This window comes from Solea senegalensis, linkage group LG5 (genome assembly GCF_019176455.1).
Source record: "Solea senegalensis isolate Sse05_10M linkage group LG5, IFAPA_SoseM_1, whole genome shotgun sequence".
Classification (NCBI taxonomy): domain Eukaryota; kingdom Metazoa; phylum Chordata; class Actinopteri; order Pleuronectiformes; family Soleidae; genus Solea; species Solea senegalensis.
The window spans coordinates 4,905,579-4,933,324 of NC_058025.1; the positions used below are offsets into that span (position 1 = coordinate 4,905,579).

Sequence of the window (27,746 nt, forward strand, 5' to 3'; positions counted from 1 at the left end):
TATATATATATACATACATAGATATATATTTATTTAAAACCTAATAACCTTTTGACCCCTTGTCTACCCTGTCTGTCTTGCATTAACCGCTATATTTACCGTTCACATCTGTCAGACAGTATTCGCCCTCTCCTCCTCGTTTCAGGGTGTTTTAAAATGGAACATCTATTTATACGGCGTGTTTGGGTTCCTGGTTGCTTTGTCAGAGAAGCGGGTCTGTTAGTGGCAGCAGGCTGGAGGGGCTTTAGGCTCTTCATCCCCTCCCTGGTGACACTCTATCCCAGCAGGCTTAGCGACACCAGGCTAGGCAGCTGCCACTCGGTTCGGGTGGGCTTGGGATAAGTTGCCTCGTTGTCCATCAGAATAATGAAGAAATGCACGTACAGGCACAGCCTGTCAGATTTGTCATGCTGTGGCGCTCACGTAAGCACAGAAACTTAACCACACCCACACAACAGCACATGATGTGTAACTGACCCTGACGGGGTAATTGTGTATCGTGGCATACTGTAGTATCTGACTATCCAGACAGGTGGGTTTGTGCATGACGACAAACTTGTTGTGTTGGTTATTCAATTTTACCTTTTGAGAACGAGTTAGACAGACGAATGAAAGGCAGGTCCCAGACAGTTTCTGTCTGCGGGAACAAATCTTAGACATATTATGGTCTGTGATTTTATTAAAGTGACACATGTGGGGTGGGGGGGGATCTACAGCAGGGGTCACAAACTCAAATGACCTGGAGGGGACATTATTCTGGTCTGCGGGGCCGATCAAAATCAAACTTTTCTGGGGAAAGCAACTTTTCAGCAGTGTGATCTTAAAAAGATTTCAAAATATTCCATCATTTGTGTCAATATTTTGCCAAATTTCAAAATAAAAGTCTTAATTTTGGACAATAATTGATGTATTTATGATGCAAAATGAATGTAGAGACAGAAATACTGCATTATAACTTGAGATGAATTGACGGGCCGAATGACACAGATCAGGTGGCCACGGGTTTGAGACCTCTAGTCTACAGGAAAATATGAGAAGGACAAATGTTGCCCTAAAGAAATAATTCCTTGACACATATGAACACGTCCACATCTGAGAGAACAGTCCTGTTGACGTTCGATCTCCCCAACATTGTGTGCTCAGCTGTGTCCAACACCTAAGAGCCGACTATTGACAACTAATGCAGCAGTACACAGCGTGAGTGGCCCTGAGGCTGTGTACAAGACCAGAGTGTCGCAAGGCACCATTGACTGAGTTAACAAGAAACAAAATGAGTGCTGTTGTTTGTCTCTGCATGTTGTTGGGTTGGTTTTTTTATCCAAGTGCATATTCCTCTTTTCTACCCCCAACCTCGCATTTGACTCTTTGACAAAAGACTTTCAGGGTTCATTCACCTTTTCTGACGTGAAAATTCAAAGCTTGTTCGGCCCCTTACAGCTGAAATATCTACACAAATGCGGACAATACATGCTCAGAATGACTATTTCACTTGATAAAAATACCACTTTTGCATATGCTACAAGCAACCGAATTGGTTTTAGAAACAAAAATAGATTAAATGAAAACACCTGTCTGTCTGAACGTTTTCTCCATGTAAAAAGCAAACTGAAGTAACAGTTTCAAGCATTCCATTCAACATTTTAGGACTGCAATGACTCATCGATTTGAGTGTTCAGCTTAAATATAAATGTTTTCTGGTTTCTTTGCTCCATGTAACAAAGAAATCATTAGAACTGAATCATTTTGGTTTGTGGACAAAACAAGACATTTGAAAACATCATCATTTCCAGGTTTGGTAAAACACTGATCAACATTTTCTAATGTTTTCTGGCACTTCATGGACCAAACTAGTACCGAAAACAAAAAATTACATTTCTCTTTCAAAATTGAAGCTCTTTCATTGATTTGAAGCATGAACCCTAAAGGTTTGCCTCTTTCATGAATCGGACTTTTGACTCCATCCACACTGCTCCAGATTGTTATGTAATAATGCCAGTGTCCGTGTCATTTGGGACCTGGTATTGACAGCTTTATCCTCCACTGTCCCTGTTTAGCCACTCCAGCCCGGGCAAGAGAGTTAGGCATGACACAACATGTCATAGCCTACGGAATAAACAATTGATCCCCCAAAAAAATAAAAGTCTGTGTGTGTGTGGGTCACCGAAGCAGCTTTGTAATTTCATCACCATCACTTGCCAAATATATAGTGTAGGTTACATAATCAGCAATGTGTGTCACTTCAAAACAAATCTTGTCAGATGATGTTATGAGGCCGGTGTTGACTGCAAACTATGAACGAGTAGAGGATTTAATACACGCTGAGCCCTGGACTGACAAACAGCACACAATGCCTGGTTGACCTCATTCTTCTTCTTATCTTGTCCTGATAAGGTGGGCGGGGTTACAATGACACCTGGTTGCCTGACTTGATTTAAAAAAAATAATAATTCGGTGCATGGAATAAAAAAGCCCAGATTTATTTTTCAATATGGCTTGGCGTCACAAAATTGATCTGTGGTTGTAATTTTGCATTTGTTTTCAGCAAAGGACTTTTTTTTAAGTGTTGCACAAATTAACTACTAACTGACAAAGAAACATGACCGAAAGATAACCAAATTATCATTCTCTGATTGAGCCTCACGCTTTATGCTTTCAGGTGACTCCACCCTGCCCTCTAGTGAACTCTTTGTGAAATACACTGTCCCCGTCCTGCCAGTAAATAATTGACCCACAGCCCCATCTGCTGGCACTTCTGCAAAGTGCACAATTTACAGTCGTTAAAAAAAAATAAAGAACTATACCAGAAAAAATAGCACAATATTGTATTAGTCTCCAAGGTTACATTCACATACATGTAAACATTTGTACATAAAATATCTATAGAAACTGTGACTCTTAACAAACAACAAAAAAAGATATTACACTAAATAAACGTCTCCCTGTTCACGTTCTGGTCCCTCTATGTCTGCGTGTAGCGAATGATCTCGCTCAGGTCGTAGCCCGTCACTGCAAAAGCGTAGCCGTCGGCGTCACAGAACTTGGCGCCACATATTTGCGTGTCCGTCACACACTCGTTGTGCAAGTGGGCAACCTGAGAGAAAACGAGGAAAAACACAAAGTCGGTGTTTCATTGAGAATACGAGGGAAAAACCCTGGAGGGAAAACATACAAATTGTGCAGTGATTGTGGGCTTATATTCAATTTTAAAACTACTTACCTCCACACTGTTTGTCTCTGGGGTCATATTCAGGTGCCACACCCTGACGAGAGAGTCCTCGGCCGCAGACAGAAGCTGAAACACAAAGGTATGTGCCACTTTGAGACATTGTTTGACATGTTTGAGTGTTTTCTAATGAGTAATGCCAACGAATGACACTCAATATATGCTCACTGGCCAGTTTATAAGGAACACTGGTAATATCTAATCAGTCAATCACATGGTAGGCATGAAGGCAACCTGCTGAAGTTCAAACTGAGCATCAGAGTGAGGAAGAAAGATGATTTAAGCCAATGTGGAACGTTGTGGGTGCCAGACAGGTTGGTCTGAGTATTTCAGAAATGACTGGTCTGCTGGAAATGTCCGAAAAATAGAAAATATTAGTGGAAATTCCATAATTTCACATTTCTCAGGGGGCCATTCAAGGCAACAATGCTTTGCTGATGCCACAGGTCAGAGGAAAATAGCCTGATTGGTGTGAAATTATAAAAATCCATCTCTGAATACAGACGTACATGTCAAACCTTGAAGCAGCAAAAAAAAAACCACAGCAGATGCCACTCCTACCACTTTATTAGGTGTTCTGTGTACCTAATAAAGTGGCTGAAGCAGTACTTTCTTATCCATTTGTTTCATTAAAAAACTCACCAGTCCAGAAAAAGGAGCAATGTCCAGTGAGTATATCCATCGAGCGTGGGCGTTGACCTCGGCGTGCAGAATCCCCGTCACTGCCTCATAGAGACGTATCTGGCCTGTGCCGTAACCTGCCACCACCGTGCCTTTCCACAGTTTGACTGACGAGCAACTCATGCTGAGAGCGGCGAGCAACGTGAAGAATCATCGCCATCGCAGAACAACAACGGAAGAGGAACACGGACATTAGATTATAGCAAGGACAGGAAAGTAGAGAGGAAAATAAATCACAGCGGAAAGATGGAGAGGGGAAACGAAGAGTATACGAGGTTAAATGGAGTTTCACTATCAGTCAGCATGAGTTGTGCGTCACTTACTCAAAGCCATGGATCTTGTTGAGCAGCTGAAATTCCTCCCCAGACTTCCATATACACAGGTTTCCTCCATCGTCTGCACTGACCAGATCAGCGATGCACTCCTGAAGAGAGAACGATGTAAACACAACAGCAAGGGATTGCGTGAATTCACCAGGAAACATCTGAATCTGTTTTATCACTTCAAGATTAAAGAAGAGCAACTACTGTACAAGAATTGGGAAAAAACAGACAATACAATGCTTAAAAATATAAAAGTAACAGGTATATACCTGGCTGCCAGAGCACTCTGAAGCCATGTCAGTGATCGCCTCCTTGTGCTCCTCCAGAACCTCAGACAAGGTGATATTACTGCCTTTACTTGGAACATCAAATACGAGAATTGATCCAGACGACACGCCTAGACAGAAATACACAAGCAAGTTGACTACAGTCCCTGTGTTGTCCGTATACTCCCAGTAAGTAAAGGTGATTGAATAGGAGAACTCACCCACACATATGTAATTGTCCCAAACTGCTGAGATCCCTCGAGCAAACACAGCCTGAGCTGAGACACAAATTAATTCTGTGAGTGCCCTGGGATTAGTATTAAACTCTGGATTAATCGTTTTCTTTCACACAAAAATCTGTGTTTGCACTAGCAAGCAAACGGCATCTATGAGTCAAGAGAAAGATCTTGTTTATGTGCACGACGCTGCACTAACACTTGTGATTGTGTTGATCCAGCAGTAAAAAAGAATAAAATATAACACTCTTATATCTTATAATGCAAATTATTGAGATGGCTCAGTCTTCCTGTGGGTGCATGTGACGTTTACCTGTGGGTGTCTCCGGAGTATCCAGTGCATGCCAGTACACCATGATGGAGCCATCAGATTCATACATCTTAAAACAGTGGATTCATGTTAAAACAAAAGGCTGCAAAACATTTACAATCTGTCGTTTAATTTTATCACCATTTATCACAAGTAACAACAGGAAAATTAGAGACACAAAAAGGTACCTGGATGCCTTTCTGAGAGGTCACCACCAGCAGCTCACGAGAGGGCAGGACACAAAATGCAGCCTGTTCCAAAAAAGCATTACTTTAGCAGCACATTGTGTTAAGTTGTTAATCCAGAGTTTTACATTACTTCCAATGCAGTCATGGTATTTATTTGTGTCTCTCAGCTCAGACTGTCTGCTCTCAGCGTTGGGGAAAAACTGATACTCTGAAATATTGAAATATTTTATTTGGCAATATTATATGTTGTGATAATACTGATTTAAATGTGATAATATCATGTTGTGATTTAAATGTTGTGATAATATAATATCATATCGTGACTTAAATGTCGTGAAAGAATCGTGTCATGAGTTCAGTGTCGTCATAATATTGTGTTGTGACTTAAATGGAGTGATAATATTGTGTCATGATGATACTGTATCGTGACTTAAATGTTGTGATGTGTCGTGACTTAGATGTCATGACAATAATATCGTATTGTGACTTAAATGTCATGAAGATATCGTATCGCGATAATATCGTATCGTGACTTAAATGTTGTGCTGATATCGTATTAATATCGTGATAAATATATCGTATCGCGATAATATCGATTGTGACTTAAATGATATCGCGCGATAATATCGATCGTGACTTAAATGTGATATCGATCATGATAATATCGTATTGTGACTTAAATGTCTTGATATCGTGCGGATAATATCGTATTGTGACTTAAATGATATCGATATAATATCGATTAAATGTTGGGCTGATATCGTATCGCGATAATATCGGACTTAAATGTCATGAAGATATCGACGCGATAATATCGATCGACTTAAATGTCGCGGCTGATATCTTTTGTGATAATATCGTATTGTGACTTAAATGTCGTGCTGATATCGTATCGTGATAATATCGTATTGTGACTTAAATGTCGTGCTGATATCGTGTCGTGATAATATCGTATTGTGACTTAAATGTTGTGACAATATGTATATGTGGTGTTTCTGTGGGTAACTCAGGATGTTGTGAGTTGTGAGAATTATTTGTCACTATAAGTTCTGTTGAATTCATGAAAGTTACTCTCTATATTTAGACAATATATCCAACATGAGACGTTAACAACACAGTGCTGAAGCCTGACCTGAATGATGAGCGACGTGCTTGTGGCGACATTGGGCTCCTTGGACTGAAGCTGACGGTGGGAGTAGTTGAGTCCGTCCCAGGACGCACTGACCATGTTGACCACGTTAGCATGGACCACGGTGAAGTAGGTGAGGCGCCGCGGGCCGATGCGCAGCACTCCCAGGTTGTTGTACAGCGACGACGCGCTGTTTTTTATCTGAATGCTCTTTTCTTTGTGATACATCGAGACACTTGTTGTAGTTTGTTGAAATAGCAGAGTGTTAATGGCAATTAGCACGAACACAGTCTGGTTGGGGTCGAGTTAGCTATTTAAACCTTAGCTTAGGGCAAGATAAAGCTAAACACTTCGTAGGGTAACTTTAGCTTTGTTAGCGGGATGCTAACAGCATCACAACAATCATACGTGCTCTCGCTTCCGGTCTATATCCTCCACTGGTGCTGGCGTGGTCGATTGTTATAACACGTAAAAAAGTAACGTAAACGAAACACTTTGCTAGCGACCGTAAGCAACAGGATCACATCTCCGCGTCCTTCGCAGCCATAGAGACAGCGTCCACCTCTACGTACAACGTCACGTCTGCGTGCTCGGTTGCCTGGCAACCGTAGACTCGGTGCAGAGCAAACGACAAAAAACAACAGTACGGTAAGGTTTGACACTTGACTTGATTTAAGTTTGTTGTAGGATCATTCGCTAAAAAACAAAAAGAAGCCTCTAAACAGTAATGTTGTGGCAAAGTGTGTAGCTGTAGTGTATCATTTATAACAATAACACAAAACCTTACTTGTCCCACGACAGGGAAATAAGTAGTGCTTCTGTGCAGCAGCACAGATTGTTTTTGTTGTAACTACCGGGAAGTGATGGGGACAGTATAATAATACTGTATAAACAATATGTGCGTAACCAGAATTCATACAGCCATTACATATAGTTTGGTGTGTTTTCAGAGATGGTCATCCATACATCTTGGATATGAGGAGTGGAGCAGACACTCATAATTTCATGAGGCCCATGGTTCTCAAACTGTGTTACGTGAGCTTCCTCTGGTGGTACTTGGAGGAAAATCAGAAATACTGTTCTACTGTATAAACTACAGTAGGAAGAGGAGGATGATAAGAGAACAAATGAGAACACCATGATCTTACAAATGATCTTACTGGCAATAAATGTGCCTCCTGTGAAAAGTCTGCAGCTGACTTTGCTCGTCCTATTTACACCACTGTATTTTAACGTTGTATAAAAACTGTATAAAAAAGTTTGACAACCACTGCATTAGGCAATTTATTATTTCCTAATTTTGATCAAATCCCCACAGATTATGCACCAACATGTGCAATTTCGCCTTAGTTTTACTATTTTATATAACCATGGCAAAGACAATCACAAAAAAACTGCAAAACATTTTCCCTACGTCCTGTACCGTAAAAGTGACAAATTATTGAATGATGCTTATAATTTTCCATGGGTGTCTGTGGACCATCAGTTCCTTTGTTTAATAAATTACAGTATAATTAACTACAATTAAAGGAGACAGTCATACTGTTTTTGTTGGTTTCAAAAGCTTTGAATAATCTACTATACATATATAATCTCACATTCATTTTAAAAGCAATTTTTAGAGAAAACACTCAGAGAAAACCTGTATAGGCTGTTCATTTTCTCACAATGCAACAACAATTAGAAGAAACGAGAAAATATTGAAACAAACAGACAAGTAAACAGTACGATCCTTTTCAGAATTACTTGGTGTGAAGGCTGAGTCGGTGTCCATACCATTGTTTTTAGGTAATCTCATCTGCCTTTGATTGCACATAGATCAAAGTCAACAGTGTCACTCAGCATTCACACAGCATTTTCACATTTCCTGGTCAGTTGGTGTATGCCAACTACAGGCTGCCATTGCTGCCTGGTTGGACCGTTTGTTTACCTCCATCCCATCTGTCATTCATAATTCCATCGATAATTCATTACGTTTTTGTGTTGTTTTTCAAGTGTTTCTATGACAGCCTCTGAGCAAAGATGCCTCGCTCTGTTGTCAAATCCCAAGGGAGCAAGGAAATAACCACGCCATCTGGACCAGCGACCCCGCCTCCAGTGCAAGACCCGGAATATATCGTTCCTGGTCGTTTAACTAAGGCCCAGTGGACAAAGGCGTTAAGACAAGAACATACAGACGACATAGTGGGGGAGATTGTGGATGATCTGCTGAACAAGGTCATGGAAGGCTGTTTGAAGGCACACGTTAAAGGCCAGGTAAAGATCGACATCACGCTTTTCATTTTGAACATTTTCACCAAGTCCAAGTGTGGGGAAAAAAGACCCATGAAATGACTTGCTTTCATCCATTTTCATGTAATGTCCATAACGTTGCTTGTCTTTGCTCCTAAGCTTGTACCGTATTGTACGTCTTGGGCCAAAAGCTACTTCACACGGATTTTAGAGCAACAAATCATGTGCCCAGATGAAGGTGAAGAACCAGAGGAAGCACCTAAACCTGAAGACACAGAGCCTTTCCCAGCTCCTTGTGATCCCTGGGCCCAAGGAAGTGTCCCTGTTGTCAGCGCCACTCACCAAACTTACCGCACTGTTTCACAACAGGTATGCTGCTCTCGACTTGTCTCCTCTGGATGTCCTCTCTTCAGATTTCAACCAAAAAGTTGTTTGTATCAATATTTGTAGGATATCAACGTATTTCTATTTATGTCTGACAGGATGAAGGTGTTCAGGTCCCAGCACAAACAGAAACAACAGGCAACCAGCAATGTAATGGCAAGGGCCAAACAACCATTTCTCCAAAGCGACCTGATAAGGAAACCAGCCCTAAGAAGCCTGGCAGCGACAAACATTGTAATGGTATAAGTCCTCGTCCCCCACCAACGACCAACCAAAGGAGAAAGCAGCTGGGAAGTTTAGTTCCCAGGCCTGTTCAAGGGAAATTGCTGCCGGTTTTGTCCTATTCAGCACGAAAAAAGGAAGCGGAAGTAGAAAGTAAAAATAGAATATATTTAGTTAGACCTAAGGTTGCGGATAATAACTACACAAAAGCCAATCCCAGAATAACAAATGGATTTTCCAAACTAGAATCAAAGTTTACCAAGCCACAAACTGAGCGGACCATGGCCACACTGCCACCATTAACCAGCTCCAAGGATTAGCCAGCAAAGTTTCAAAGTAGAAAAAATGAAACAGATTCAGTCTCTCTGAAGAGTTGAAGAAGCCTCTTGAGTTGAGAGGTGAAACTTCTTCAACCAAACACCCACACTCTCGAAGATACAAGGTGTGACTGTGAGGGTGAATGCTTGTTCATCTCTGTATGTTGGCCCTGCGATGGACCAGCGACTTGGCCAGGGTGGATCCCGCCTTTCACCCTGTGTCAGCTAGGATTGGCTCAAGCTCCCCGTGCGACCCTAAAGTGGAGGATAAAGCAGTAGAAAATGTATAGATGAATGGACTGAAGACCTTTCACAGACATGTTGCTACACATTTATGTTTCCCTCTAGAGCCTGAATATAGTCAGGAGAGCTGGACACAATGGTTTTGTTTGAGGACATCTCCTGGCAGTGGAAAATAACCTTCAAAGCTGAGGCCAGTCGAAGAAGTGTGCCACTGTTTTCACATGACCAGTTTGCCAGAGATCAACAACCTCAGGTCCCACCATTGTTTCAGTCCAAGAACTTTACTGAGCAAAGTGAGCTATCGTTGTAAAGGAATTATCATACCGAGTAATGTCTTTGAGCTATGCTGTGAGAAATAATACTTGAACATGTTTTGAACAGATTTCCACTCAAGCCATTTGTGACATATGCTGCTTTTGCGAGATATAATAGCCAGTAAACTAATTTAATGTATGGTTTTGTAAAATAAATTGTTCAAACTTGAAGTTTACCTAACTTAGTGAAGGCAAATATTATAGCTTCATATGTTAAGAACATTATTTGGTTAAGTGTCTGTGTCATACACTGCATACAGTAACCCAATCACATCAACATACATCATACAAGACTTAAATTCCCAGGATTTAACAGTGTCCGCTTGCAATACCTTGATGTTCGTAATAAACTTACTGAATATATGTACACTAAGAGCACCAATAAAAACAATAATCTGACATATTTTGCCACAAATATTTCCATCATTGCTGACATCTCACTTCTGAACACTGAATTATGTGTTGTCATAGAGAACTGTAAAAACTCATAACTCATATTACTAATAATCAGACATCATCGGGGAAAATGGAAAAATAAAATGGAAAATTATTTAGTTTTAGTTGCTGCTCACTACCTTTTCATTGCTATTATTATAATGTTGGAACACAATGGTTGCATTAAATTCTTATGTTTACCTTTAATATAAAAGCAACGGATTCAAATAGTTTGAAAATCGTTATTTTCATTAAAACAATTTCTGCTTCTTGCCCGGATCAATATGGCGGCAAAGTTGACGTATCGTTGCGATGGGGGCCGGAGAGACCGGAGCGTGGCGTCTACGGTGCTCCTGCAACCTATCTTGCTAAACCTGACGTCACACCCAACAAGCCGCACAGCCAATCAGAGCTCACCACAGCCACTTCTGCTCCAATCAGACAAATATTTTTGCCTGATTAGGGATGGACAAGTTTGACTGACCCTTTGCACATGTGAGCGAGCAAAGAAGTGAGAGCGGTGTTTATCGATAACTTTTCACGTATCGGAGATTATCATCGGCCTGACAGCGAAATAGATGAAAAAGAAGCAGCCGGTGGCAGAAGACGAAGAAGAGGTGAGTTACGTGACGAGTATCGCGGCATTAGCTGCTAGGCTAACTACCGTGTAGCACACCGTAGGCTGCTTTTACTTGCATACTTTGGAACACGTTACACCAGTTAGCTTCCCCTGTTCTTATTTCATACCCTTATCGTGACTTCATTCTTGCAAACAGGCAAATGCCGTAGAAGTAATAACGTTTTAATGTTTATGTTATCCTGCTTCTGTGTTGTGTTACAACACTTGGGCATGGGCTTAAAAATGTGTAGCTGCATTATATTAAGCAAGTAATATGTTGTTATAAAGCACACAAAACACAGACCATGGGGCTGTACATAAAATTAAAACGTGTTTAAAAAATATGAATTGATAAATACATAATGGGAAACGAAGCAGGCACGTAGTACAGTATAAACAATAACGCCACCCAGAAGACTACCGGTAGCAAGCATAGGAAAATGCATGTATTGTATAACAGTAGATGGAATGTTAGGGTGCTTGGAAAGCCAGTGTAAAAAGGTGGGTTTTGGGTCTAGACTTAAAACTTAAAAGCCTTGCCGCTTGCATTCTGTACCATCTGCGTCTGCATGTGAGATAGTAGTGACTGAAGGAGGTCTTCAATGATATTCACTGTTGTTCTTTTACAGAAGATGAGTCCCTTACATGCCTCTCAGGAGGAGGAAAGTGACGCTCCTGTTAAAGCCAAACGGAGCAAACCTGACAGTGATGAGAAGGACGTTGTGTATCACCCGGTGAAGCTGTCTCGGAGTGACCTGTACAGACCTCCCACTGCAGAGGAGCTGAACCAGCTGAAAGAGGCAGAGAGCTTGTTTCACTGCAGCCTGCTGAAAATGCAGGTGGGGCCTCTGATTCACCTTTTGACCTAATTCTTATTTAATGATTGTTCCATAGGTTTTTGATCTGAGATTCCATCCATCCACCCACTCCCTCTCAATTCTCTTAACTGCTCTTTGATTGGTCAAAAAAGCATCATCAGCATCCAGTGATGCTACAGATTTAAATGTTAAGCTGTAAACTGGAGAAGATGCTAAAGTGTTCCATCCCATTGCCTTGTGTAAATGAATTGTAAGCTTTCACTCACACAGTTAATATCTGTGGTCTGTCACCAATAACAGATGGAGGAGCTGCTGAAAGAGGTTGCCCTCAGTGAGCACAGGAAACTGCAAATAGATACCTTCATTCAGACGGTCACCAAATTGCTCCAGACTGTGCCAGATTCTCCAGAAGTTGAGGTTTGTTGCACTTTGACTTTCAGGAAATATTACAGTCTGGGGATATAAGCAGTATTTCTTTCATTCATCTCTCCACAAATAACCATTTTTTACTTCAATATCTTCGTGTTCAGGTAAATGACCTGTCTTGGCTATCTGATGCAGTTAAGATTCCATTTCTACTGCTGCCTAAAACAACAAAAGGCAAGTTCCATATGACACCTCCCGCCTCTGTCGATCTGATCGGAAGCTACCCTCTGGGCACCTGCACCAAACCACGCATCATGGTGGACCTGGCTGTCACTATCCCATCTGTAAGTCTAAACTGCACTGCTTGTAACCTTGAGAGCACCACACTGAATTTAGTTAGGCAAAACAGACATTAGATCCTAAGAGACACTGGCATCCTCTGTCTGCTTGTCTTTGTTCTTTAGGACGTCCTCCACCCGAAGGACGTCTTGAATCAGAGGTATCCAAGAAAAAGGGCTCTCTACCTCGCAGGCCTGGCCCAATATCTCACATCCTGCAATGACATCGGACCAATGCGTTATTCCTGTCTCCATGGGAATCGCCTGCGACCCGTTCTACTGTTGACTCCTCCAGGTATTTACCTTCTCATAATAGCTATCACGTGCATTATATATATTTTTTCTTTTACTGGCCTTTAGCTATGACTCATTGTCTTGTCACGTGCATATTGAGCCGTAATGTTTTCATCAGTTTATGATTGTGGTTTTTTTTGTTCCTTAAGACTCTTCCAGCTTCACCGTGCGTCTTCATGCCTGTCCTCCTCCTGGGTTCTTCAAGCCCAATCGTTTCCATCCCCAGAGGAATAACATCCGGACAGAGTGGTACACTGGGTTACAGAACTTTCAGTCTGGTAAGGCTCGCTCTTCTTCAGGTATAATCCATCATCATTTTACTTTTTCTCAGACAGTGGTTCAGGCAAATCCACAACCACATGATTTTGCAGCAGCTGCTATGTTGAAAATATCACTTTTAATCAAAATGTTTGTCTTGTCTTTCTTTCTTTGTAACAGAGAGCAGCGAACCTCCCACTCCACATTACAACAGCTCTGTTTTGGGGGATTTACTGCCCAGGGCTCACCTGCAGTTTCTTTCTGCCATCCGCTCCCAGTGCTCAGCTTTCCCAGAAGGAATGGCTTTGCTCAAAGTCTGGCTGCGGCAAAGAGAGCTTGACCAGGTAAGAGTCTTCGGGGCTGTTCACACGTTGTTTTCAGTGGAGATGCACGCACCAAAAATAGTAATGAAAAAATAAATCCAGTTTTTCAAATGCAGCACTTACAGAACATCTTTTGATACTTGGCCAGACAAAGCTCCTGAATCATACTGCTAGTAAGACCCAGCTTTGGGTCTTTGTTTTGATTTAAATAAGTTATTCAGTGAGGCTTACAGCAACTACACAGTCATCTCGGTCAGCTCCCAGATTTTGGTTGCTTAGTGACGACAGGCGATTCAGGAGTTTGACCCTCAAGCATCTTGCTTAAAAACACATTCCAGCCATTTTTCACACATTTTTGGACACTGCGTGTACCTACTCTTATAATGCTTGGTTACATATTACACAGAGCTTTAATTCTCCTTGTTGATTATTTTATTTACCTTCTGTTTTGACCTTGTTGTCTTACAGGGCACTGGTTGCTTTAGTGGCTTCCTGGCGTCAATGCTGTTGGCCTATCTGCTGACCACGCACAGAATCAGTAACACCATGACCGCCTATCAGCTGCTTCGCAACAGCTTGAATTTTCTGGGTAAGAATGTTTAAAATTGTACAAACTTATCTGTCAACTCTCTAGGTTGTGGTATCAATATTGCACATGAAAAAGTGTTATTGAGTCTTCCCTCTAAACCACAGTTAATAACATGACATTCAGTTGGACTGTGTTGAATTCCTTGAAACTTACCACCTGTCCTTTTAACCCCCAGCCTCCACAGACCTGACGGTGAATGGGATCACCTTAGCCAAAGATCCTGACTCGACAGCTGTGAGTGATGGAGCAAAAATTAAAAAGACTATAAACCTTGTATTGTAATTTATTCTTTATTTTGTTACTAACATTTTTCTGTTGGCGTCTCTTTTCCCTGCAGCCGTCTCTTGCAGAGTTCCACAGTGGTTTCCAGGTGGTGTTTGTCGATCCCTCAGGACATCTCAACCTGTGTGCCGACATGACCGCTTGTACCTACAAACATGTATGCAAATATGTGTTAAAACATCGTTATTTTTCACCTGGTGTTAATCAACAGCTGTTTAACCATTTTTCATTAAAACATTGTCTCAGGTGCAGCATGAGGCGTCTGTGTCGATGCAGTTCTGGGACGATCCTACAGTGGATGGGTTCCACAGCCTCCTCATGACCCCCAAACCCATGATAAGGACCAGCGACCACGTATTCCAGTATGACTGTTATTATCACCTAAGGGGGGCTGTTCACATGCAGCATCTAAAACACTTGAAGAAGCCAGAGGGAGTTTATGGTCACACCTTTCGTTACTTAGCAACTAAAAACCCGGGAGCTGCTGCATGTGAAAAACCCTCAAATGCAACAGTGGCTAATTACATGCAATTGATCTTGTGCACAGCAGAAGCTCAGTTTTTTTTTTTTCTCAGCCTGTCACTGCTTCTCATCTTCCGCTCAGGTTATGTGAGCTGGTCAAGCTTCAGTCCACCTGTAAGAAGGCGAATCTCCTCAATGAGCTGATGGACCAGAGCGGAAACTATGTGGATGCCGCGCTCCCGTTTATACTGTCGCTGCTTCAACAAGGACTGGGTCAAAGGATTAGCCTTCTTACCCACTCCCTCTCTCCCGTCCCTGAGGTGGGAACAGGTCTTATAAGTCCTCAATATAATAACAGTACTTGCTTCACTGTCACATTTACACTTGAACTCCTCAAGTGGCAAAACATGATTCCATTTTTGTTTCAGTGGTCTGTGGAAAGTGAAGCCCCGAAACACAAAGCGCAGCCTCCACTCTCCTTTGGTCTGCTCTTGAGGCCGGAGCTGGCATCCTCTGTGCTGGAACGAGGCCCACCTGCCGACAGCCCCAAGGTATCCTCACCTGCCCCACATTTCTCCACACGTGTGTGGTTTCATTTAATCACAGAATATTCAGTGATTAATTATGATTGTTGGCTTATTTTCATCTTAATTCTGATTGAATTAAAATGAACTTGTTATTGTTTAATAGAACAATTATCTCTTGTGAAGCACAGATGAAAGCTGTATTCACATACATTACATATATGCACTTACATAAATTAACACAAGAAATAAAACCTGGGCCAAACTCAAGAGCACCGAGGTATGTAGAATAAAATAATTGCATATGACTAGTTTCAATACAGTAATCAGGTGTTTCTTTATTCTCCCATGAGTAATGCCTACTGGAGCAGAGATTGTTTTTTTGTTTTTTCTTTTTTTGGACAACTATTTTGAGTGAGAGATCCATCATTGTTGGCATCCATCTTTGGCAAGAGCAGGTGTGGAGGTGCAGTGTATTCTTCTTAGGATCGCATGGTGTGGTACTGAACAGACACCACAGGAAGTTAACAGAACTCGGCTGTGTCACAGCATTCATTTTTCAAGTTAATTTCCCCCCTGGGGGTAAGGTTTTTCTTATAGAATGAGAGCAATATCAACAAATACGGAGCACATTTGTACTTGAATGTACCATACAGTGTATTTCATATACCTTTCACTCCAGCTAAATGTTTTTAAGACCTGCTTGGTGTCCTATTTTTTAGTGTTAATGTGGTTATAAATATCTGTAATACTTAAACCAAATGTGGCAAATAAAGATATATCTAACAATTCTGCATTACGATATCTAAACAACACTAATATAGTAATATTTTATTTCATTCCCAATGCTCTTTAAAGCCATAGAAATCCGTAATTCTATTCAAATTATAATTAGAATTTTTTTATAACATGTCTTCTTCTGTCCCCTTTTATCGACATCGTCCGCTTTGCCTGTCTGAGTCAGGAAGGAAATATTCAGTACTTCTAGTTAGCCAGTGTGTCATCTTTTATTTATCTTTTGTTTTGTATGTGTCACTAATGAATCACGACTAGTCTCTTCCCATAAATTGCAAATGCACAGCAGAACCAACTAAGACAACAGTCTTGTTGAATTGCCCACTTTGTCATTTTTGTGTCATCATGCTTGTGCAACGAGTCATTGATAATAACACTGGTGTTGTTCTGCTAGGCTGCCGAGTTCCGTCAACTGTGGGGTTCCCGCTCTGAGCTGCGTCGCTTCCAGGACGGTGCCATCACGGAGGCAGTGCTGTGGGATGGGGAGAGCATGTGCCAAAAACGACTGGTCCCCAAACAGATCATCGCACACCTGCTGCAGCTGTATGTATTGTCATATCTTGGCACATCATACTGAGAGACAGTCATCACATTAATACTGATAATGATACAGTGTTTTAGTTGAGCGAGTTACTAGCTGTGTTAATAATACAGATGATCGGTTTGCTGTCAATACAGATGATCGGTTTGCTGTCATTGTAACAGAGAGATGTTATGATATTTTACAGATGATTCCATGAACTGTAGATGAGTATAATGGCATCTACTAGCTACAAGAATGACTGCACTTTTAATACACTGTTGGGTGTTTGATGATTGACGACCTCTTTAAATTACACATTCCTGTTGACAAAGATCATCATGTCAACATGTTCTGGGTTCAGTCTTGTACGCATTGTTGCAAACGCTTGTCCGGCCTCGGACAATAAAGACTGCCTTGACACTCCAGGTACACACAGGTAGTGTCTGGCCAAAGTGGCTAGTTTGGGGAATCTTGGTCCATTTACCTTCCACCAGTCAAGAGGGTTTATGTCCAGTGATGGAGCAATGTCTCTCAGGTAGTAATCGACCTGAGCCTCAGAGTCTGTGGCATAGGAGGAGCTGTAGTTGTCCCCGAGGAGCAGCATCATAGTGTTTTTGGTGTCACTTCTCACTTGTGAGGGCATAGCCACCTGGCTGATATCAGGTGTAATCAGGGTCTCGTGTTGTTCGTCCTTGGCGCCCACGATAGTCGTGATCACATCTAACTTTGAAACAAGGTCATGCAGCTTAACCTTCGCCGCCAACCTCCCCGTGGGTGTCAGGAAGCTGAGGTGTTTGTGACGAGGGTCCAGCATCGAGGCGATCAGAGCTGGTTTGGAGGACAGGTCGTGAGAGTCCACCTGCAAACAGTCAAATAACGGTCATTAGGAATTTACATATGAAGAGGATGAAGATTGTTCTTTGACTTAGGCTGTTTTTGTTTGTCATGTGCCATGACTTGTCTATCATTAACACTTACTTTCACTTATTCGCAGTTCTCAATACAGAAATCGTTGATTTGACATTTCAGCGTGTTTCATAAATCGTATTATCTTCAACTAAGGATACAACTACTGAGGACAGAGAATCGGCTTCCTTGTAAAGTTCCCCGTTTCTTCCTGTTTACACTAACGCATCCATGCAGATTATTTTAAATATGAAGATGAAATGCTTCTCGAGATGCAGATTGTTTGTTTGTTATCTGAAAAGTACTATGGATGTAGCCTTAATAAGTGTTGCTGGAGTCAAAAAAAGTTTTTGCCATTGCATGTCAATATTTTGTGGTTTCTTTGCTCCATATAACAAAGGTTAATCAGTTATGAAAATAGTCGTTAATTGCAGCCCTAGTTTTAACTGAAGCACAATGTGACACTCATCCCTACCTCCATGTATCTTCTAAGAGACGTCTGAACTTTGAGCTTGAACTCCGAGACTTGTTCAACGTCGTTCTCTTTTGGTACAAGGTGAGTCTGAATGAGGCTGAACGTGATTGGGTAGATGTTTGAAATGGACACCTCTGTCTCAGCGGATATGACAGTTGTGGCCCACTTCAGCGTCGCCAGCACAGGTGTAAAATTCTCAATGATTTGCCAGCAGTCGTCTTCAATCTCGAGGGTCTGGGCTTCCTGTTTGTTGGTGACCGTGCGGTCAGAGAGCACGGCTTTTATCGCCCATCTTTGCTCGAGTAACCGCTCAAACATGTCGCAGATGGTGTCCCACCTGGCTTTGCTCGACTGGATGAGTTTGTGCTGTGGCAGACACATCTGAACCTGTTTCTGCTCCAGGGCCTGACTCGCCAGCATGTTGTGACTGAAATGCTTGGCCAGTTTCCCGGCAGCAATAATGATGCGGACTAAATCCTCGCTCAGGCCATCACTGACCGCACGCTGCAGTGTAGTGGCAAAGCAAGTGGCATAGTCCCATGTGACCCGGGCACGTGCGTGGCCCGAGACAATGTCCTGTGTGTCATTATGAACACATGCAGTCACTTTCCCAGTGACACCCCACGTCCTCACAGTGCCGAGAAGCCTCTCTGTGACGCCGTCCGCAGTAGGTTGACTGTCTGTCGAGAGCTTGTGCGTCTGCAGCACAGCTGACCTGCTCTGCCAGTCGTCTGTGATGAACGAGCAGGAAACAGTGATGTACCGTTGAAATGGCAAGGCGGTCCAGAACTCAGCAGTGAGAGCCACTTTCTCCACTCTGCTCAGCTGCACCACCAGCTCCTCCACCTTCTCGTGGAAGTGGCCTTCAATGAGGCGCGTGATATCACCCACAGAGGGCATTTTGTAATTGTGCACTGTGAATGCGAGAAGCTCACGGAAGCCTTCACCATTAACCACGCTGATGGGAAGCATGTCCTTCTCCACCATCCTGGAGATAAGTTCAGTCACCTCGGCATGTGTTGCCAGGGACACGCCGTCGTTGGGCATGGTGTCTGGGTGCTTGTTTTTGATGTGGTACATCATGCTTGTGGTGCTACTCCTGTACTTGAGCTTGGTGTCGCACAGAGTGCAGTGGACTTCGTCGTCCACTTTGATGAAAATGTCCCACACGGAGCTGCGCTTCAAGCGCTTCCTCTCGCCATAGTCGCGCTCGTGCGGGTTGCTCGTCACGCTCACGCTGGGAGACATGACGGCCACCTGCATGATGTCCGCGTGCGCGGCGCTCTCCTCCTCCAGGCACTGAACGGCGCACACCAGCGGCTTCTCGTCCTCGTCCAGCGGCGCCGCGGACGGATGGTGCCTGCTCATGTGATGCATCATGGAGCTAGTGGCTCCGCCGCAGTACTTGAGCATGGCGTCACATTTCATACAGCGGACGAAGTTGCCCACTTGTTCGAAGCAGTCCCACACTGAGCTCCGTCTCCTCCCCGCACGTTTCATGTCTCCCGTGGGCGCTTTCTCTTTTTTTTTTACGTTAGCAAGCTAGCTAATGCTAGCGCTAAGTTTCACCGGAAAATGCTTTTTTTGGAATATAATAATAATAAATGAACGACCGTGCGACCTCTTTCACGTCAGCTTATTACGTGACCGTGGTGTGAGTGCGGGTGTGGTAATGTTTGAAGCCTTGCTTTTTTTTTTAAATAAATAACAAACGCATTATGTATTTATTGTCCATCAGACATGCAGATGTCCCCGAGTCCTGTATGCGGTATATGGGGGCGATGGTGGATGACGTCATCAAAACGGGAAATGAGGTAAATCCTTGTTTTGTTTTTCTTAAATACACAATAAATCTAATGATATTGAACATATGCAATTTATTTTTGAGAGGATTGCCCCAAGAGGAAAGGCTTTTTGGAACAACATTTTTGATAATATTGTTTGGCAAAATATTTTTGCCAAATTTTGCCAGATTTTTACCATATGGGTTTTGTATCCATAACAAAATGAAAGATTTGCATAATAAAATCATACACACTATGTATCTGGCAAACTTACACATTTATTTTTCTATTGAATATCCTCATTTTCAAAAAAATGAATATTGAGTAATACCAAAAAAAGAGGAAATTAAAGAAGAGTGAAACATTTCTATCATTCTCTTTAGTGTAGGATTAATGTTTGGGGCTTTTTGTTTTCTTTTTTATACATATTTTTAATTGATTTTTTCACATTTTTATACTGTATTTTATTTTTGGAATATTCTCTAGTTATCCAATACTGTAATAATAATAGTATTAAGGAGTTACAGTATCTGCTATTTTGTATGTTTGTTATAAATATGAAAACATTAACTCTAATTTTCAATATTTTCATGATTTGAATTATTTAGAAAAATCTTACATAATCAAAACCTGTGCACATACTGTTTTACTTTGAGTGATTATTTTCTGTTAATTTTCTTGTGTTTGTGTGTTTTGGTCCTCGGGTGCAGACAACAGGAGAGGAGGAGAGTCTGCTGGTGGTTCAGGCTTACGATGACTTGAGTAGAAAACTGTGGCAGCTGGAAGGTCTTCCTCTCTCCATCACAGCAGTACAAGGATCTCACCCTGCACTCAGATACACACAGGTAAAGGAAGCCCCTTTGTTCCTCACATGCAGAGTGCGCTTACTGTTTTGTTGTTATTAGCAGCTTCATTTTAATTTGAATACAACTCCAGTGTTGCAGGTGTTTTTAAGGTATTGGTATTTGTAATGATTGTAAGTAATAAATTAATTTTTTGGCTGTGCCTTGCAGGTTTTTCCACCTCAACCACTGAAGCTGGATTATTCCTTCTTTGAGAGAGAAAAGGTTTCCAGGTCATTGTTGCCAAAGGAAGGCAAACCATGTCCTGCTTATGTCACCCCTGTCACAGGTTGGTGCCTCACCATCCCCCCTCTCTCTCTCTCTCTCTCTCCTGGCTTTAATGTCTCGCTACAGTTGTGGGTTAGATTCCCAGCTCTGTCAGGATTACTCAGATCTCTGTCAAAACATGTGTAATCAAAGCAGCATAATTACAGCAAGTGAACACTGACATGAAGCCAAGCAAGCTTACCAGTTACTAGTATCTTGCTGATCCATTTTATTGCAGTGATTTGTCACATGGAGGGCAGTGGAAAGTGGCCTCACGACCGCCTCGCCATCCGCCATATCCGAGCTGCTTTCCAGATTAGCCTGGGCGAGTTGCTGAACAAGCACCATGATTATACGTGCAGGCCCTGTGCCTCTCACCTGGATGTTTGGAAGGTGAGTTTGAGTCACATTGTCTGGAAACGTGTTTTCTCCGTTTCTAATTTTAATTGCGTTACATTCTCGTCTGTGTTTGTATTCTGTATCTAGGATGGCCTGCTGTTCCGCATCCAGGTGGCTTATCACCGGGAGCCTCAGGTGCTGAGGGAGAGCATGAACGAGGCTGGCCTTCTGATTGTGAGAGACAACGAGGAGGCTCAGGCTCTGGAGACGATAACCATTCACAAGCCTCTACTCACAAGCACATTACATGGGTAACACTAAAATATGTATTTCTGTCTTTCTTTCTTTTTTATCGATCTGTGTCATGCCCTTCCATCATGCAATTATAAGACACAATCTCTTACAGAAAGTAATTTGTCTGTAGCCGATTTGTCTATTGACACCACTGTATTTTAACGTTGGTGATAATTGTGTTACTTCAAGAGCTTAATAAATCCTCAGGTGGTACTTGGTGTGTATATATAATAAATTTGAGAACCACTGATCTTAGAAATTCAAACAGCACATTGATCAAATAGTTTTTCTTCTTCTATGACTCACATATAATGTAGTTTGATCTGATCTCAACTGGACGAGGCTCATTTTGATAAAGTATGTGCAATGTAGTTTTAAACCTAACATTCTTTCTTTTCTTTTTATTTTTCTTTTTTAAATCTCTCTAAATGCATGCTTGGTTTAGTCCAGATACCATGATTCCACTGTTCCATATACTGAGTGAACACAAATTCTCAGAGCTTATAAATCTTATGTGTGAGACAGCAGTGAAATCTTCAACTTTCACCTACTTTTCAGACTTTACCTCATTTTATTTTTGCTGCTTTTTTATACATTTTTACTTGTTTTTGTCTTAAGGTTGCAGCAGGAGCACCCGTGTTTTGGGGCAGTGTGTCGTCTGGCCAAACGCTGGCTGGGGGCTCAGTTCTTCAGTGAAGACGTCACAGAAGACACGGCCGACCTCCTGGTGGCGTCGCTTTTCCTGCAGCCCGCACCTTTCACCCCTCCTGGGTAACTATCACTTCTTCTTTCTCAGTAATCCACCCATGATCGTCACACTCATTTGGGTAAACATTTTGTTCACTTCCCAGTGTTTGTTCAGTCGGTCATGTGACTGAATTTGTCCTCATTCCTCAGCTCCCCTCAGGTGGGCTTCCTGCGTTTCCTTCATCTGCTCTCATCCTTTGACTGGAGGAACAGCCCACTGGTCGTCAATCTCAACAACCAGCTCACAGGCAAGCACACACACACACACACACACACTGTGTGTCACGCAAACAAATCCTTCCTGACCTCTTTCTGTTTACACACACATGACATACTTTAACATCCTGCTTGTATGTGTCGCTGTTTCCACACCAAGTTTAATTGTTGTTCACCTTCTTGTCACGTGTAGCCACTGACTACACAGAAATCAAGAATGACTTCATGGCCTCCAGGGAGTCCCTGCCCGTCATGTTTATAGCTACGCCTAAGGACAAAAAGATGTCTTTGTGGACCAAGAGAGCACCCAGTGTACAGGTCAGTGGACACACAAATACAAGTGCAGTCACACATTCAATAGATTCAGTGAATATTTAACAGAAAATGGTTTAAAAAAAAAATGGAATACAAAAAAAGTACTTTTTTAACAAGCACAATCACAAACAACGGTGTAAAAAAGAGTTGCATGTTCTTGGCAGAGGGCAGTCACAAAGCTTCCCAATCCTGGAGCCTTTCCTCAGTGCACACAGGTCTCCTGGATCGCACTGTATTGAAACAAGATGATGGATGAATGGTTTTACTGTTTAAAAGTGAACAATGAATTTCCAAGAAATGTATTTCTCTCCGCACAGATTTCATTATATACACGTTGCATTACTTACCAACGGCAGATAGCCATGCTTTTTTCTCAGAGATGGATATTGATTGTACTGAAGTTTTTCCAAAACCTCGTGTAAATCACTGATCTGGGAGACAATGTTTTAATTTAAAGGTAAATTGCAACCATAACCACATTGTTGTAAAACAAAGAATATTCTGAATTATCATCATGTTTTTGCATCAATAAATACATGAAACTCTTAAAAAGCACTTAGTTGATTTAGCTCACCAGTTGCTGTTCATTGCCGTTCCCTGTCGTGGTGAAATAAGGCAAATGTTTGTATTCCTCTGTTTGGATGCGAGCGAGTCCAGCCGCACACAGTAGTGTACAGAAAACATACACACAGCAGCTCCCCATGGTGCGCAGTTGACCCAGATAAGTTTCCTGCTCTCGCTCACCTCGCTCCCCTACGTGCCCAACATTAACACTGAACCTCTGCCAGCGTCCCCTTTTATAACGGTGGAACTTTGGCAGGAACTTTGTCCCCCTGACGTCACCGTGGAGTTAATTTGCTTTGTCTAATTTCAAACTTCAGGATGACTTCTGTGAAGTGAAGGTTTGTTGTAAGCGCTGCAACTCACAGTTATTTGTGTGATGATGTGAGAATCGAGTTGTCCCAAACCTCAAAATGATGGATGTTCTCAAATGTCTTGCTTTGTCCACAAGCCAGAATTATTCAGTTTTAATGATTTTCATTGTTATATGAAGCAAAGAAACGAGAATATGTAAGAAGAGAGCTTGTTTTACTTATCATAAAAAGCACACAAACCGATTAATCGTAGCAACCCTAGTGTGTTTTAAAACAAACAGGCCTGCACAGATGAGTAGAGTTAAGTAACCATTTATTAAATGAATCTCCTGTCTTGTGTGTAAAAAAGCTCTCTTCTTACATATGAATATTTTCTGGTTTCTTTGCTCCAAACTGAATCACTTTTGGTTTGTGGACAAAATAGACATTTTGAGAACATCATTTTGAGGTTTAGGGAACATATTTTAACATTTTCTACGAGTGTTTTGGACCAAACAAACAACAAATACTTGATTCATTTGGAAAATAATTGTCAGATGAATTGATCATGAAAATAATCATTAGTTGCGGCTCTAAGAATAACTGATCCTGGAAGAATGTTTGTGTGCTCTTGTCAATGCAACCAAATGACCACTAGGGGGCAGACTGTGGCGTAATGAATCAGATTGGATTCAGGTTCAATCCTTGGTGGATTCACAAAATACTTGGTCAGAAAAAATGCTGACTGTGCCCACTGACCACTGACCAGACCTCTGAATTTAGAAAAATATTGACTAAAGAACATTATCCTTTAATGGATGAACAAGAGTTATAATTCCACCCATCTGTCCAAGACGAGTCAAAATACAAAACAACTATTGTACTTGGAGGACAGTTTATCCATTGAAAGGTCACTTTAACTAATCATGTACCATTCCACACAGAAAAGGCACATTTTATTCTAATGTGTTTGAACACATTGCCTCATACTCCCTGTTTGTGTTTTTATCCAACTGTATATGTCACTGCCAGAAGAAAGGAAATCTGATTTATTTCTCTATTTTTGTCCAGATTGGTTTTGAAAGTTGGAGGTGGTTTGAAATGCCATTCAAATCAGATTTCTGCACGTGTCTCAGTCTTAATGCTCCGCCTGGTCCAGTTTTTTTATTTGTTTTTTTATTTAGTAATGTTAAGCTCCTCCTGCTTTTTATTGTATTGTTCTATTTAATTCATGCTAAGTAATATTGATTGTGGCTTCCAGACTTTGGAAGTTGTTTTTGAGCTGTTGTTGAAGCTAACTCTGACATTTAACTGTGCACACAAAACAGAGTCTCATCTGTCTGTCAGAAAAAGTCTACGAATGCTGACTCGACTCTCCAAGTGTGTTTGCAGAGCTGCGTAAAGCACCTTTGTTTTCCTGCTTCCACGTTTGAAAGCCACGCAACGAATGTTTTTCAGTGCAGTTTTCCGTGCAGAGTCGTTCCTCGTGCAATGCGATAATGGATACACCAGGGCAAATATTGGTATTTTAATTAATAAATTAAGGCGCTCTAAAGTTTCTGCCAGTTTCACTCGCCCACTTTGAATTTTTCGCGTTAACATTTCGTTTTCTCAGTTAGACAGATATTGTGACGTATCACTTTATGCTTGTCTCGCACTATACTGATTATCACAGAATCGTGATATTATTGGTGTCGTGGACCATGTATCTTGTATCGTGAGGTAACCTGTGCTTCCCACTCCTACGTTTTCGATTGGGGGAAAACATATCTGAACATTGTATAAGAAAACGTTTCCCCCCTCAAGCAAAAAAGGCAAGGGTGTGTTTTCAACAACGGGATGGAAATGAGCTGCTCCCTGTAATAATTACTCTGCATTTAATAGGTTTTGTCTTATTGCCAGTTTGTTTGTTTTTTGGTGGCATGGATACTGGCCCCCAGCCCATCATCATTATCTCAGGGTGTACAAATGGGTTTATATTCACAGTACCAGAATATGTCTTGGAACTAATTTGCATCTTCAGTCCTCTGGCAGGTCTGAACAACACGGTGGTGCAGCAAACAATAACCTTTCTAACTTCTGTCGTGGCCTCAGATGCTCCAGCGTGTGGTGATCGTGGCCGCCGAGAGTCTGAAGGTGCTGGAACGTCAGCTGATGGACGGCAGCCAGATACAAGACGTCAGGGTCAGTACTTCAAATTTTATTCCTTCACCTCTTCAACACGTCATACTGCAAGTCAGGTATATATTATTATATATACATAACACTGGTTTGTGTTTGTGTAGGTGGTCATGCGTCCTCCTCTGGAAGACTACGATGTGTTGATTCACCTGGACCCAAAGCAGGTTCCCCTCCTCAGCCAAGCAGTGGACGCTCCCTCCATCAACTTCAGCAGGGGCACAAGGGCGATTGGTAAGATTCTGCCCGGAGGCGCCCTGCCCGTCATCGACTACAACCCGGTGACACTGTACCTCACGGAGCTCAGGGTGAGTCTAACCTGTACATACGGTGCTTAACTCTCTTATGACCATCATGATAGTCAGGCTGCCTGGATTTATTTTGATTTTATGGCTGTAGAATTGTCAAAAATGGGCTTCGTGGAGTTATTCAACCGTTTAGGAATTACGATACTGAGAAGCTGACTTTGGTTGTACCGTAATGACAAGTATGTGGGTGCAAAGCTCTATTTCTCTGCTTTCCGGTATCCATCCATCCATCTGTCTTCTACCGCTTTATCCTCCACACGACGGTTGTGTGGGGCTGCTATGTAAATCTCAGCTGATATAGGGTGAAAGGCGGGGGTCACACCCTGGACAGATTAGCTCAATTTTCTAGATGTCACAAATGGTCTAGGAGTTGCTGCAAAGAGAATACTTATGCCAAATCCTGTCGCAGACGAGAGATGGTAACAAAAGGGTTAAGGGAAGGGTGTTTTTCAAGGACAAGTGTGTGTAGCCATGATTTTAAAGCATGAAAATCACTTCTGTTGATGTCAGAAGAAAACTCTCTACGTGACAGCGAACAGCTTCCCTTTTCTGTACTTCCCGTTAATGCAACCTAAGAACGTGTGCTACATTACATGACCAATAACAGTGAACGTGAAGGTTCTTGATGATCCACAGCATTCACGATGCAAAAACTCTTATCTCCTGATAGAGATCACTACAGGTTGATGTTCCAAAAAGTATTAGACTTATTGCTTTTCCCTTAGATTAAGGCAACAACAGTCCTGAAATTGTGCCGCTCCACGACTCTGTACATTTTCAGGAGGCGTTCGGAGACCTCGCGCTCTTCTTCTGCGATCCCTTTGGCGGAACAGTGATTGCAGTTTTATGGAAACCAAAGGCTTTCGCCTCGATGCCTTTCAAGGTGACGGCAAAGTTTCAGCTCCATCATGCATCCGTCTTCCATCTATTTCGTGTCAATGTATTGTTGAACTCTTTCTTCACCCTTCAACACAGACGTCGCAGATGTCCGCTCGCAGTGCGGCGGTGACCGGGGACGAGGTGAGCACGCTTCCCAACGTGGAGGCGATACTGGAGGACTTCAGTGTCATGGGGAAGGGGCTGGTGAAATCAGTGGACGCAAGGACTGAAAAGTGGTCATTTTAAAAAAGCGCTGTTGCTGTTTTAAGTTCAGCCACGTTTTGTTTTTTGATGTAGCTGCGTCGTGTTCAATAAATACATGTCTGCTCTTTTCATTTGCCTGTCGGTGCATCCTTCAATGTTATTGAACATTTACAAATCGGCATGTTTGTAAATGTTGTTTTATTGATTAGAGCCGTGTTTCCCAACCTGGGGGCCAAGCTGCCCCTCAGGGGGGCGCCAGAGATCACATGCACAGGGTGGGGCACAGATGTTTGCTCTGAGGGTGTGAGGGTATTTGTTTTATCAGAACATGGTATCACCCAAATGAAAACCCAATTTTTTAATCCACTTTTTAAAATTATTGAAATGATTTATTGCCAACACCTTTGTGACCTCTGACCTTTACTGCTCAAACAAGTCTCACCG

General features: G+C 42.1%; 4 protein-coding genes across 4 annotated transcripts; 2 read left to right on the forward strand and 2 right to left on the reverse strand.

Annotated features, from left to right (window-relative positions):
* Positions 1-2,807: 2,807 nt before the first annotated feature.
* Positions 2,808-6,929, reverse strand: wdr54 (WD repeat domain 54). Its single transcript, XM_044027198.1, has 9 exons — positions 6,360-6,929; positions 5,228-5,290; positions 5,043-5,109; positions 4,715-4,771; positions 4,497-4,624; positions 4,228-4,328; positions 3,866-4,028; positions 3,218-3,292; positions 2,808-3,091 (listed from the first exon to the last, which is right to left on the reverse strand). Exons 1-9 carry the CDS (start codon positions 6,582-6,584, stop codon positions 2,960-2,962), a joined length of 1,011 nt encoding a protein of 336 aa, XP_043883133.1. The 5' UTR covers positions 6,585-6,929; the 3' UTR covers positions 2,808-2,959.
* A 494-nt stretch (positions 6,930-7,423) lies between these two features.
* On the forward strand, positions 7,424-10,467 carry LOC122770184 (uncharacterized protein C2orf81 homolog). Its single transcript, XM_044027199.1, has 3 exons — positions 7,424-8,612; positions 8,748-8,957; positions 9,071-10,467. The coding sequence occupies exons 1-3, from the start codon at positions 8,379-8,381 to the stop codon at positions 9,512-9,514; spliced, it is 888 nt and encodes a 295-aa protein (XP_043883134.1). The 5' UTR covers positions 7,424-8,378; the 3' UTR covers positions 9,515-10,467.
* Positions 10,468-10,972: 505 nt separating this feature from the next.
* On the forward strand, positions 10,973-27,433 carry nol6 (nucleolar protein 6 (RNA-associated)). Its single transcript, XM_044026624.1, has 26 exons — positions 10,973-11,120; positions 11,752-11,961; positions 12,241-12,357; positions 12,471-12,650; positions 12,771-12,939; positions 13,088-13,216; positions 13,377-13,540; positions 13,988-14,108; positions 14,284-14,342; positions 14,446-14,547; positions 14,637-14,752; positions 14,995-15,172; positions 15,281-15,403; positions 16,566-16,714; positions 19,814-19,889; positions 20,570-20,704; positions 20,873-20,990; positions 21,207-21,361; positions 21,455-21,618; positions 22,220-22,372; positions 22,499-22,596; positions 22,758-22,882; positions 25,828-25,917; positions 26,019-26,219; positions 27,001-27,102; positions 27,195-27,433. The coding sequence occupies exons 1-26, from the start codon at positions 11,082-11,084 to the stop codon at positions 27,342-27,344; spliced, it is 3,423 nt and encodes a 1,140-aa protein (XP_043882559.1). The 5' UTR covers positions 10,973-11,081; the 3' UTR covers positions 27,345-27,433.
* On the reverse strand, positions 16,365-19,839 carry LOC122769791 (E3 SUMO-protein ligase ZBED1-like). Its single transcript, XM_044026625.1, has 2 exons — positions 18,076-19,839; positions 16,365-17,553 (listed from the first exon to the last, which is right to left on the reverse strand). Exons 1-2 carry the CDS (start codon positions 19,573-19,575, stop codon positions 17,005-17,007), a joined length of 2,049 nt encoding a protein of 682 aa, XP_043882560.1. The 5' UTR covers positions 19,576-19,839; the 3' UTR covers positions 16,365-17,004.
* Positions 27,434-27,746: the final 313 nt, after the last annotated feature.

Excerpts from the sequence above, each read along its gene's own strand:
- wdr54 (XM_044027198.1), bottom strand. The coding sequence starts at position 6,584 with ATGTATCACAAAGAAAAGAGCATTCAGATAAAAAACAGCGCGTCGTCG. Across the intron at positions 4,772-5,042 it reads TACTCCGGAGACACCCACAG|CTCAGGCTGTGTTTGCTCGA; the intron begins GTAAACGTCACA and ends TTTGTGTCTCAG. Across the intron at positions 4,329-4,496 it reads CAGAGTGCTCTGGCAGCCAG|GAGTGCATCGCTGATCTGGT; the intron begins GTATATACCTGT and ends TTCTCTCTTCAG.
- LOC122770184 (XM_044027199.1), top strand. The coding sequence starts at position 8,379 with ATGCCTCGCTCTGTTGTCAAATCCCAAGGGAGCAAGGAAATAACCACG. Across the intron at positions 8,613-8,747 it reads AGGCACACGTTAAAGGCCAG|CTTGTACCGTATTGTACGTC; the intron begins GTAAAGATCGAC and ends TTTGCTCCTAAG. Across the intron at positions 8,958-9,070 it reads ACCGCACTGTTTCACAACAG|GATGAAGGTGTTCAGGTCCC; the intron begins GTATGCTGCTCT and ends TATGTCTGACAG.
- nol6 (XM_044026624.1), top strand. The coding sequence starts at position 11,082 with ATGAAAAAGAAGCAGCCGGTGGCAGAAGACGAAGAAGAG. Across the intron at positions 14,109-14,283 it reads CAACAGCTTGAATTTTCTGG|CCTCCACAGACCTGACGGTG; the intron begins GTAAGAATGTTT and ends TTTAACCCCCAG. Across the intron at positions 20,705-20,872 it reads CTGCACTCAGATACACACAG|GTTTTTCCACCTCAACCACT; the intron begins GTAAAGGAAGCC and ends TGTGCCTTGCAG.
- LOC122769791 (XM_044026625.1), bottom strand. The coding sequence starts at position 19,575 with ATGAAACGTGCGGGGAGGAGACGGAGCTCAGTGTGGGACTGCTTCGAA. Across the intron at positions 17,554-18,075 it reads CTCTTAGAAGATACATGGAG|GTGGACTCTCACGACCTGTC; the intron begins GTAGGGATGAGT and ends GACTGTTTGCAG.